The sequence below is a fragment of the Chaetura pelagica genome, unplaced genomic scaffold (assembly GCF_000747805.2).
Source record: "Chaetura pelagica isolate M959 unplaced genomic scaffold, ChaPel_1.0 scaffold17, whole genome shotgun sequence".
Taxonomy (NCBI): domain Eukaryota; kingdom Metazoa; phylum Chordata; class Aves; order Apodiformes; family Apodidae; genus Chaetura; species Chaetura pelagica.
Window position 1 is genome coordinate 3,128,028 of NW_009970726.1, and position 12,782 is coordinate 3,140,809.

A 12,782-nucleotide genomic window follows, 5' to 3' on the forward strand; every position below is an offset into this window, starting at 1 on the left:
AGCAGGAGAGAGTACCCATATGGAGTAGGACTAACAAGAAGGGGAATTTGTATTGTCCCCGCTGGTTTTACTCATCAGCCTTTGTGAAATGAAACATTGTGAGCTGGAATCAGGAGTTAGCTTTTGTATGTTCAACTCCACAGAACTCTGTGAAGCAAATTATGTAATGAAAATGTTAAAAATGTTCTAGACCTGTTGTAGGAAAGTATTACCAGGAGGCAGTTTTTGCATCTATTTTCACAGTATAAGCTTCCTGATAAATAGTGACCTTTAGATCTTTTGTGCTGCCTGTTCTGAAAGGCTTTAATAAGCTGTATAACTGAATGGCTTTAGATTTACAAAAAGATAATAATCACCTGATGATTTTTAAGAAGCGAATAATTAGCTTAGCCAAAGCTGGTGTGGGGAAGGGCTTATAATGTTCACTCTAAACTACTAGCAGCAGGAGTTTTAAGGGTCTATGAATTAAGGTTATTGCCACAAAGCCACTTCAAATTTGAATGAAGAGCTCAACAAGATTGGTTTGCTTATGAAGAAAAATGTCTGAGGAGCTGACCTCATTTTTACTGAGTGAGGGATGCAGTCATTTAAACATACCTATCAGGAGGAAATTACTGAAATGGCTATGTTAACCATTTGGTAGCAGACTCATAAAGAGATGGCATTGTGCCTATCCCAAGGATCCAAAATCCCTATCAGAATTTTATAATCTCACACAGGTTTCTGTGATTGTGAGCTCTCAATTTTGGTGCCACTGAAGCAACTGTGTGATGTAACGTTGAACCTAACTAGTTGTCTAACAGGAGACATGTCACTGCTTGTTTTATGAGGACAGGTTGATGGTCTTTTTATTTAATGGGTTCCATATTCATAGTGTGCTCTGTAAGAGCTTTGCCTGGTCAGAGTTTGACAGCAGAGGGTCAGATGTTTCACTGACACTGTAGTTCTGCTAATCTCAGTAGGATTCATGGGGGTATTAGTGCAGTAAGTGGTTTATGAGAACAGATAATTACCACAAAGCAGATGAGGATTTCATAAATAAGGATACTTGGTCTGCATCACTGAAACCTAGTTACGTGACATGGCAGGACCCTTTGTTGAGCCCTCTTACCTCTCAGCTCCTCAGTGGTTGGTACACCAATCAGCACACACTCAGGGTGAAGAAACCCAGTCGAGGAACAGCCATTTCTGATTACACCTACCTGGATGATATGGTGTTATAAACAATAGCCCTTTGAAGAGCAACACACACAGTTTCAGTGTCTCCTGCAACAGGAGTTGGCAGGCAGCTGGAACAGACACGGGCAGCAGGGCAGCGAGCTGGGCAGTGAGGAGGCACTGGGGAAGAGCAAACCTCAGCTCATCTGTCAAAAGTCTCCAGCTACCATCCTTGGAATTGGCTGCAGGCAGAGAAAGCTTTTGATCTATAGTCCACCAGGAAATTGAGCTTTCCTCACGTGGGAATTTAGACTTGCAGGTGAAAGGAGAAAATACAGCATATGTGTAGTATGAAAATTGTCAGAATCTAGGCTACATTCAAAGAAATAACTAATAATTTCATTTGCTCATTCCAGGCTTACCTACACATTAGCAGACAAAAGCTACTTCAAATCAATACATTCTCATCAAAGCAAGTGATATTTTCAGGCTCTTCCCCTGTTATTAAATATGCATGAGACTGAGAGTCCAGTGCTGTTCACATGGGAACAAGTGAGTGGTTCTGATTGCGGGGCCAATCCTGATTGGACTCCTGTTGCCTCTCAATACAAGGAGAAGTATCCATGGAACAGCTTGCGATTTCCCTCCCACTTTCCTCAGTCAATCTTTTGGAATTATGGCAGCACAGTTTATCTCCTGTACGTTGACCCAGAAGGGGAACTTTCATTGAAGCATTGTAGAATTACCTTTATACATATTGTATTAAAGCTACCCTAGAAAACTATGGTATGGAGTAGCTTAGCATTAACTCATGATCCATGTGTCTTTTCTTAGCAATGGTAGTTTTTACCAGGCACTGAGATAAAATACATTTTTTAACTCCTCTTCACAGCTTACTTTTCCAGCCATACATTTGATAAATTTGCATCACATTAATTTTCCACCATAGGAAATCACTTTAAAACTCTAGAGAAGATAACAAAGGAGTTTCTTCAATTCTTAAAGCTTCATAAAAAGGTGTGATGGCACAAATGGCAATCTCTATCTGTGAAAAGATGATGTTCAATTAATTACAAAAAGATTACCTTTTCCTTCCCTTCAAGGAAGCTAAGTATTTATTGGCATTTACAACAAGAAGGAGGAAAGCCTCTGCTTAGAGATTTTTAAAGTTCTAAAAATGAAGATTTATGGATGCTGCCCTGGAGTAGTAGTGGTGCAGCTGAGCAGTGTAGAGAGGGAATCACCTGCCTCTGCACTGTGGAGTCTGTCCATCCTGCCTGAATTCTCTGGGAAGCTCCTTCTAACCTAAACGTTTCACTTAGCATCTGTAAAAGGAGAGCAGAACATCTATCAGACATGGAAAGATCAAAAACTCTGACTCCCTGCAGAGTAACTGTTGGGAGGGAAACAGCTGAATAATGTTGAACATATTCAGATCTCTGACTTCACCTAATGCACACTGTGAAGGCTGTGTTTGTAGCAAACAATGATTCATTTTTATGGATGTAGAAAAGCTTTTGTGCTTCTGTCTTAAGAGACACTGCTCTGTTATTTGTTTGAGAGGCAATGCCAGTTGCTTCTGCCTTCTCTTAGCCAGATAATAAGCATAAATATTAATCCAGAGTGTGATTTTTTTTTTTTTTTTTTATGAAAAATCAGGCCTGTCCATGGAACGGTTTGGGAGGTGGCTTGGTGCTTGGTATATTGAGAAGACTTGACAGCTGACAAGAGCATTTAAAAAGTCAACTTTCTGAAAAAAATCTAATTCCTTAAACCTCAGTGATAATTTGTCCCTTCATGTTTACTGGGAGTATTCACTGGATTTGCTCATACTCAGGAGTGAGGAACCACTGTGGTTTTGAGGACAAAATCACTGAAACAGCTCACCTCTTCACTTTGAAAGACTCCTCACCCCAATCTCTAGAAAAGCCTTTAAACTTCAGCCCATCCACTTTGAAATGTTTGGATGCATGAAAACGTACATGATAGCCTTTCCTCATTGCCCAGCTTTAGTAACTTGGCAGGGTTAGGCAGCAGCAGCCCCTGCAGGCTCCTTTTCTCATGTGAAGACACCAGGAAAAGGTTAGATGCTTCTGTCAGATCCTGTGCTGCAGGCAACATGAAGAGATGCTCTGTGCAATGTGAAAAGCCAAACTACTCCCTCTTCCTGAGCCATTTCCTCAACTTCTGGTTGCCCTCATGCTCCCAGCAGACGCTTTCTCAGCTTTAGCAGGTGGTGATGGGTAGAAAATGCAGATGGTACTTCCTTGTACAGTTCTTGGTGGGAACAAACCTATTCTAATAGTAAGTGCAAATATTTTTAAAGTGAATGCTACATGTTCAATGGCTGGTACATGGTGTTTGTATCTGTCATAAGATGTGGCTTTTCCTGTGATGGTTCTGCCCCAACTTGAAAAACATGTTGTTGCCTCTAAACAAATCAGAAAGGACTTAATTTGTTAAGTGACTTCCACAGTTATTTCTACAAGGAATAAAGTATTGTCTCAAAATCATCATGCTCAATTGGAAAAAATATACAAGTGCTAATGTTTTCTCTGGAAATAGTATGACTGGGGATGAGCAGACAGGCAGCATCAAAACAAAATACGATCTCTCACATGTGGATGCTATTTTATGGAAATGACCTTCCTTTTTCCAAAGACAGAAGTGTTCCATGGGGAGCTTGAAGGTGCACAACAGCTTTACAACACAGCATGTGAATGCATGTCTCTAACATAAGCATAGCTAATATTCTCTATTATTGCTCTGTAGCACTCTCTGGGCAGCAATCAGTTCCATTTAAATACGATGAATATGAAAGTAATAAAGTTTCAAATTTCACTTTTGTACTTACTGTCAGGAGAAAGAGTATTGATAATTTTCTTCAATAATCTTATAGTGAAATAAAACGCAAGTCCAATTCTTGCAACACAGATGGTGCTCTTTCTAATTCTACACTCTGAACTTTTCAGGGTTTTGAAGGTGTTCCTGTCCCGAACTGCTCAGCGTATTCCATACATGACAGGTGGGCGAGTGATGAGGATGCTGGCTGTTATTCTGCTGATAGTCTTTTGGTTTCTTGTTGGGTGGACTTCTGCAATAACCCAAAATTTGGAGAGAAACATTCCACTCATTGGCCAAGGGCAAACATCTGACCACTTGATCTTCAATATGTGCCTCATAGACCGCTGGGATTACATGATGGCTGTTGGTATGTTAATTTTCTAGCTTATTTTTTTATTTTGAAGATAAAGCTTGGTTGCCTTTTCATTTTTATTCTTTTAGAATATGTTAAAGTTTTGTCAGACTGTTTAACATTACATTCATAGCTTCTAGGGGAACAAAATATTGGCATGTAGGGTTTTTTAATGGGCTGAGAAGTAAACATATTTAAAATATACTGAGACTTTTGTGACTTTCAAAGGTTTGTAACTTGGATTGTAGTAACAAAGTGATGGGTGCTCAAGAAATTCCATCTTGGAAGGCAGAAGATGTCATGCTCTTCTGCACTATTAAAGAAAAAAAAATGTGGCTAGAATAACAGAAGCTTATTAATGAGCTCCACATTAACAAGCCACACAGAACTTGGCAGAGTTCTTGTGTGTGAGGAGGGAAAGAACTAGCAATACCGCTCTTTCATAATCTTAAAGAAATTAATATCAAAGTAATGGGAAAAGGAAATGCACATCCAATGTCACAGTTTAGCATACTTGTTAGTGGTCTCAGTGCATAAGGTGGGCAGGAGCTAAAAAATTACACCCTGTAGGACTTAAATGACACGTTTTTGTTGCTTTGATTTTTTAACAAAGAGTGGATTCCCCACGCCAGGGCTGTTAAACATATAAAGTGGTTCCTCCTGATGGCTGGGCAGCGTCGGTGCTTCTGAACCTAGAGTCATTGTTTCTTACAGCCCAGGTGTGCCAGCCACTATCTCAAACACATCAGTGTTTTGAAATCTGAAATAAATTCTTACCTTTCTGCCCTTGCTCTGTTCCCTGTGGACATCCCACTGACAGAGCTCCACTGCTGAGGGGTGGGGAGAGGTAATGGTGGCTCCTCCATGTGAGAGTGCCTGTGAGATTAATAGAAGCAACCTGGGGATATGAGGAGTGTTTTCTCTGAGAGGGGTGTACAGAAAGCCAGTGCATTAATGCACAGTGGTTTTAAAGGGCAAACCACTGCTGCCAGCTTCACCAAGACTTTCTGTGCCTCTAAGCTGCCCCTCTGCTCAGCTTCTGTCTCCCTCATGTAAGATCTCAGAGGCAGTCAGGCACGCTGGCCTCTCTGTCAGTGTGCTCACTGGCAAACCCTGCAGAGAGAGATACAAAGGAGTTTTGAAACGTGTCTTGATTTGAGTCCCTTTGGTGGGGTGGACTGATGAAGCATAACTATACTTTCTAGTAATGGAACATTACTATCACCAGAGATGATGTAAAATTGTAAAAGAGAATTAAATGTGAAACACTTGATGATGTCATTTGCACTCATCCATTTTGCATCAAATTTTTACTGCATTTCACAGCCAGTAATACAGTGTAGTTTTATTAGAACTTTGATAGTAGTGGTTGTTGCATAATGGGCAATAGATGTTTTTATTCCCTGGATTTTATAGCTATGGTAGTGAAGTGATTAACAACTCATATCTTAATACCTAATTATGATCAGTAGTCCCTTTTTGGTCAGAAATTACATAAGTTGCTGTCTGCCAAGTATTGGAAAAAAAAGAACAATTTTTAAACATAATATTTACATTTAGAGAGGATTTTATTGTTTTAATGTTTTTCAAAATACAAACAGGCACAGTAGAGGCAAAGCCTCTCTCGAGGATGAAGAAAATTGGGCAGAATTTCTTATGTTCTGTCATTTTGCCTTCTCATCCAAACTACCCTCTGTTATATTTGTGCAAATCTTCAAAGAATTGTGCAGCCACATTAGTGGTACCAGGAGATGTACGCCTACAAGTCTATACTAACATGTATGTGTATATGCACATACTTCTTGTGTGTGAGTAAATGTGCTTGTGTATATGTATGTGTGTGTGTATCTGTGTGAATATGCACTTCAAGATTTTTATTGTTCATAGCAGTTTGACGAGCTTAGAGCCAGTAAGAACTAGTTCCAAAATGAGATGCTTCATCTCAGAGATATGTCAGGAGAAATACTCATAACACAGAACCCTTTTATTCCTATAATTACTGGCGGCAGCCTTGCAAAAGATTCTGTGTGGTAAATTAATTGAGATATAATGATATTTGCTTTTAAATGCTAACATAAAAATGTTGGATGTTAATTTAGGAAAGGGATGTTATTTTGTTTAATTTTGTCAGGCATGGACAGTATTTTATATAAAACTAGGGAGTGTTTTGGAATATATTCTATCACCCTTGCTGTTTCACTTGGCTGTCAATGCTTTGCTGAAATGAGGAGATGGAGTTTTCAAGGTCACAGATAAGTGAAGTGAGAATTAACAAGACACTGTTAGAAAGTCGTAATGAATCCTTTATACTACCAGAGATTATTGAAGTTAGGATTTATGAAGCATTTTCCATATTAATCATGCTACTTAGACTCTATCTCTGGAGACTTTTATTGCAGTGAATGTTTTATATTTACATTTCCTTTAAGAGAAACCTCTCTGTGAGAGAAGTAGGGACTTAGACACAAATGTTGTCACAATTTCTAACATTGCCTCTGTACTTAGTGATATGCTGATGAGAAAAATTAGCATTCAGAACATCTCATTTTATCTCCATAATGGGATGTAAGTTAGTATACATTTTTCTTGGGGTTGGATACTTGTTGGTAGCTTATTTGTCACTTGCACACATTCTTTTGTTTTCTTTGTGTTAATTTCTGCATCACTTTCAAGGTTGGGGCATCTGTCTCACTCACAAGCCATGGCATGGTTGACAATCTGAGATTTTAGAGAAAGACCTGAGGGCTTGAAAACACTCACCCACAAAGCTTTTTTCCTATGGCCTGAATATATTCTATACCTCTACCTGTCACAGCCAGACTGCAAGTTAGACCAAAAAAATAAGCGATAAACTTCTGGTACCTAAGGGCTCGCGATGTCACAAATCAAGCTGTTGGTCTTTATCCTCAGGGAAGAATCCTATAAGTGAAACAGATTTCATCACAGGATTTCAAAGAACTTCCCAGAAACTGGAAGAAAAGCAAAATAGCAAGTTTAACAAGCAAAGGCCTAGGTGAGAGAAAAGCAGGCAGATATAAACCTGCATGCCCAAACAGAAGTAAAAAGCAGAGGTGAAATCTTGGCAGTTGGATGTTCCTGACTTCAGCAGGGCCAGGTTTTCACTCAACACGGATAGGATATCAACTGTAGTTTTAAAAAATTCCCCCATGCTTTCTTTGTATGTTTCAATGTCTTTTTGAAACCAAAATGAAGCAAAAAGTGAAGCACAGGTAGTTACTAAGCACAGAGAGGTATTTTTTCCCCAGCACCTGTTTTATTCCCAGCTGGCAGGAGCTGGGCTGCTCCTGTTAATTGGTGGGTCATGCTTTGGGTCCTGGGCATCAAGAGGATTTCAAACATGAGGCTGCATCATGATTGCTGTGTGCCCTCAGCCTGAAAAAGGAACAAAGTATTTCAGGCTATTTCCAAAAGAAGTCCTGCCCACCATTCATTTGTTGATATTTAACATATATAATTTTTTGCATCTAAAAAGGGTATGAGTTGCCAGGACAGGCTCTGACAGACTGGATATTAAGACTGCCTGTACAGTTTTGAGCTAGAGCATTGTAATACAGCCTTATGAGGCTCCTTATTAAATTTTCTACAGGCCCTCTGCTGCATTCAGCAAATGAGTGATTATTCTTTGTTATCCCCAGTTGATGTGGCCCTGTGCCATCTTGGGAGGGTGTTCAGAGCCTGCAATGAATAAAGAACTATTATTTCCCAAATGGGCATTTTAAAGCTGTGTTCTCCTTAGCACTGATGTACAAAGATTAAAGCCAAAATTGACAACAGTTGCTATCCATTTTGAGTGTTGCCTTGAGGCATCTAGGGACTGTTTTTTCAGAGCACTGTTTATAGCCCCCTCTGTGTGGAAAGCACAATCAGGAGGTACTTGTCAGAATTGAGCACTGATGAGGATCTGGCTTCAGTTCTCACATTAGATATTCATAAAATGTATAATGTAAAAATAGTGATCACTTGTGAAAAGCTTACTCTAAGTGGTAAGACCAGAGCTGTATTAAGTGTTTGCAGCAGAAACAGGAAAGGAATCTGTTTTACAAAGGAGCTCTGTCCCTTTTCTGCTTACAACTTGATTCTCCCCTCCACCGTAAACACCTCTTTCACAGTCTGCATCACCAACACTTTGTGCAGTTTATGTCCCTCATCTGTAGGACATGGTAAGTCTGGAATAGGTACAGGGAAGAGCAGCAGAGATGATGAGTGGTACAGAATGTCTCCGCTATGAAAAGACTAAATCAGGTGGGACAATTCACTCATTGCAGATTAACTTTTTCTTCCAGTTTAATTTGAAATAAAACATGGTCATGGATCATGGAGAATGGAACTAAAAAAACAAATACAAAAAAAAAGCAAACAAAAAAAACCAAAATCCACCAACAAAAAAACAGTTGTTGCTTTTGGTTGGTTTTTAATGATGACCAGCCAACATTTTTCTGTTTTCCTTTCTGAAAAATAGCTAGAACCCCCAGGCTGAGCAGTTTGAGTTGCATTACCTTCTGCAGTAATGTTGCTTTTTCTTGGGATCTGCTAAATCACAGGTGAAATCCCATAGCCTTCTTCCCATAGCCTGGTCCTTTGCATTACATGGGGTAGGCCTGCAAGGCAGACTTGTAGCTGTGTGAGGAATGGAGCATGCTGTTACCCCGATAAGCCCATAGACCCCTGCTCTTCCTTCAGCCTTGCACAGCCACAGACCATGGAAGTTCTGGCAGAAAAGTAAGTCAGGGTTTGGAACCATTCTTACTCCACACGCAGTTCTGGATATTGCTGTGCCTAGCTAATTAAAATGATGCTGAGATATGGTGAGAGAGACAGATAAACCTTGGGTAATTAATAATTTGCTAGGAATAACTCAATACTAAAGGCTTACACATGTAATCACCATTCACTGAAATATATGAAGAATGTTTCTGTTGAAGAAAAATTGACTTCTATGACATAGTGCAACTCTCCAGGTGGGAGACTGGATGTAGTGAGGCAGAAAGAGACTGCACTGGCTGGCAACACAGGAGCAATCAAGGACACTATTTTTTTCCTATTTTAAAATGATACGCACTTGGCTCTAGCCAGCACCCTGAGTGAATGAAGGATGGAGGAGCTGCTTCCAGACCCACAGCTCACTGCATTTAAGTAAAGCAGATTAAAAAGGTAGACATTAGTCTGATTAAATGAAGTGTGATGGAGTAGTAGAAGTTATTGTAGTTGTGTTAGGAACGTAAGTAGAGCTGTAATCAGTAATTCATGTCCAAAAGCTGAGGAAAAAATGGCGTAACTGCTGAAGCAGCACAACTTTGCCAACAGTGCAAAGTTCAGAACACCAAATGAACTTAGTCTAGTCACAGCTGTAATGAACTTTCCTGTATTAGTGTAAGGAAAGGATGCAGAGCACATCATGCTCTTTGGAGGGAAGTGGTCTATTCTTGGCCTGCAATGGTGTTTTTTAAGCAGATGAGTGTGGTCAAACGTAGAATATCATACAGAGTCATGAAAATGGATTTTAATCCTTCAGGGGTGTCTTCTTTTTTGCAGGTGGCTTTTGGACAGCAGAGTGTAAGTAACGTGAGGCCAGGGATCCTGGCTCCAGGGAGCTCCTTTCAGCAGCTCTAACACACACCCATCTCCACGGAGAGGCTGGTCTGAAAAAGCAAAAGAGAAAGGCATTTCTGGCAGGGTGGGAGGGATGAGAAACAACCAGAAAAGCCTGAAATAATTCACTTTCCTTTCCTAACCATGTTGGGAAGGAGGCTCGCCATTTAGGATTTAAGCTGTTCACAAATACAGGTAAATTTATTTCCACTGTTATCTTGCAGTGACAAGGTGACATTATCCCCATTTTACAAAGCCAGAGCTGGGGCACAGTAACATTAGAGTTATATGGTCCATTTAATCTGGGTGCCCATTTCTCAATGCCTTTGGCTCAGTTACAGAGCTTAGTCAAATCTATATATAACACGTTATGTATGGTCTCACTGGCTACAAATACAGTAGATTGTGTGCTTTAGTTCTGCTGCAAATTGCAGCCAAAATGCCTAGGCTGGCACCCAGATAGCAAGAGAAATGCTCTCTGTGATCATCTCTGCGAAGCTGGACTTGAGTGGGGGCTTTTTTCATATGCACAGGATCTTGAGGTACAAAGTTAGAATTCAGTTGTGTATGTGTGTAAAATGGCTTTTTTCCCCCTGTAGTCTTTTCTGTCATTCACTAGGCATCTAAATGTCATTTGCAACAAATTACACAGCTTTCTTCATTAGCCAGCCTTGATTTATCTCTGGAATTGCTCTCTCACATGCATTAAATGAGTCTGGTCTCTTAAGAAATTATATAGTTAACTGAAGATTATGTATGCAAAAGAGAGTTAAGTTAGGGCTGCATATATGGTATTTTTATTTTAGTGCTCTCTGATTCTTAGAGCCAACAAAGCTGTAGAAGTCAGGATTAATTACTTTCAAAAGGCCTCTAAGAAGAGCTGGTGTGTGATCCCTGTTCAAAAATCCAGCTTCATTTTTTCTGATTTTTCATGTTCCCTTATATGATCTTTGCTTTTCTGAATGTATTGTTTCTTAACTTCCCTGAAGATGCCCCTACTGCCTTTGGTCCATTTCTTATCCTGTAGGTGTTCTCTTTCCATACCCACTCAAGTGTAAGGAGGCTCTCAGTGGCTTTTTCAAACCTTGAAAGAGAGGAAGGTTGCTTTGATCACTACTTTCAGTTCATATCTTGCTCTGCAGTCAGGTGAAGTACAGACATCTGCTGAGTAGGCAATGAGAGAGGGTGTTGATTTACATGGAAATTGACTTGTTCTGTGAGCTGGGCACATGGGAGTGGGTCAGTCAGCATTTGCCATGCTGTGCAAGGCATGACACAACTTGGCTAATAGACACTGAAAGAAACATAGACTGTCTCTGGACATGGCTTTGCTTTGTACTGGCTTTAAGTATGAAAAAATAATTTGCAACACAGACAACTGCATGTTTAGCAAAACACAGATCCTCAGAGGAAGTTTGACTAAGTCAGTAATACCAACCTTGAGTCCATTCTCCTGTATAGACCAGATAGGTATCACCTACTATGAACATGTAATTGTCCTTCATTATCAGAAGATAGAGAATATGACCAATGGACTAAACAAATCCCAGGTGAGCAGACACGGTGCATTCTTACTTTTAACAAGCCAGTGGCATTGGGCATGGGTCTGGTTCAGTGTATTGGATAACCAAGCTGTGTTTCAAAATGCTCCATTTTCTAAAAACATGGTGGGCATTGCAAACAAAAGTAAGAATCATGATTTTAAACACCAAAGGCCATAGCTAAGAAGGTTGATTAGATAATAAAAAGACCTGAAATAATCCTAGGTAGATAAGAAATTCAGAATAACTAACAAGAAAGGTATTTAAAAGTTAATTCATTTGTGCAGACAGACCCATTTTGTTTTCATCTCTTACCTTCCATTCATATCTACATCCATTTATGCCTGTTGTTCCTTTTCCTACTCTGTTACCTGTCAGATTTGCACCCCAAACCTGAATGCCTGGTCTGGGGTGGAGCTACTACAAGCTTTTTCAGAGCTCTTCAATGCTTGATTTTTTTGACTTGACGTTTTCTCCCCAGAGAGCTGTTGGCAGCACTCTCTCCTAGGAATTTCCTTCATTTTTCAGAAGGGAGAAAGAAGATACTTCAGGTTTGTGTGCTTGATAAGTAAAGCAGGTTAATATATAAGCCTTAGGATAAAGTATCTTTAAAGGAACAAGTTCACATAGGTTTGCAGATTTGCAGTATGCTAAGGTAGTGGTTGGGAAGTCACTCTTCTACACCAAGCTTTTAATGGAAAATTATTCAGAAAGCCAAATAGAAATTTCATATCTCGCAGATTTTAATCATTACAGATACTTGGCACAAAACACTCACTAGTGTGACAGAACCAATAAGACAGAACCAATAAGACCTTAGAGGTGAGTGGTATGTTAGAGCCCTGCTGCATGGCATCCAGATATGCCTCATTACCTGTCTGTCAGTCTATTTGAAATCATTTATGTCTGTGTTTTTGATCAGTATAATAAATACATTAATATGTCACCTTATTTTATTTTAAGAAACTGAAAAGACCATTTTGCCACAGAGCAAACTTGTATAGCACCCTTGGATTTCTGTCAAAAATTGCACTAATAGTCTGTAGCTCATTATATGAACTTGATTTTCCCTTTCAAGCACAGCTTCTACATGATACAGTTAAGCTGTGTAATTAGTGGTTTAGATAATAAATTGGTTTTCTATCAGTCTCTTGTGTTTGTTATTGCTAATGAAATTATGGTAGGATTTGGCATAGCAAGTATAGGAACACTGTTATTTTACCTTATGTTTTAAAAGCTATTCCCTAATTGTATTGCATACAAGATGTCACACTAAT

General features: G+C 39.6%; 1 protein-coding gene across 1 annotated transcript in view; it reads left to right on the forward strand.

Moving 5' to 3' along the window:
- The window catches only part of GPR158 (G protein-coupled receptor 158), a gene marked incomplete at its 5' end in the record, with an annotated part of 170,975 nt that overhangs the window by 146,338 nt on the left and 11,855 nt on the right, over window positions 1–12,782 (forward strand). The window contains one exon of the mRNA XM_010007023.1: window positions 4,131–4,369. Within this exon, the coding sequence (XP_010005325.1) occupies window positions 4,131–4,369 (239 nt within the window). The remainder of the gene's footprint in view (window positions 1–4,130; window positions 4,370–12,782) is intronic.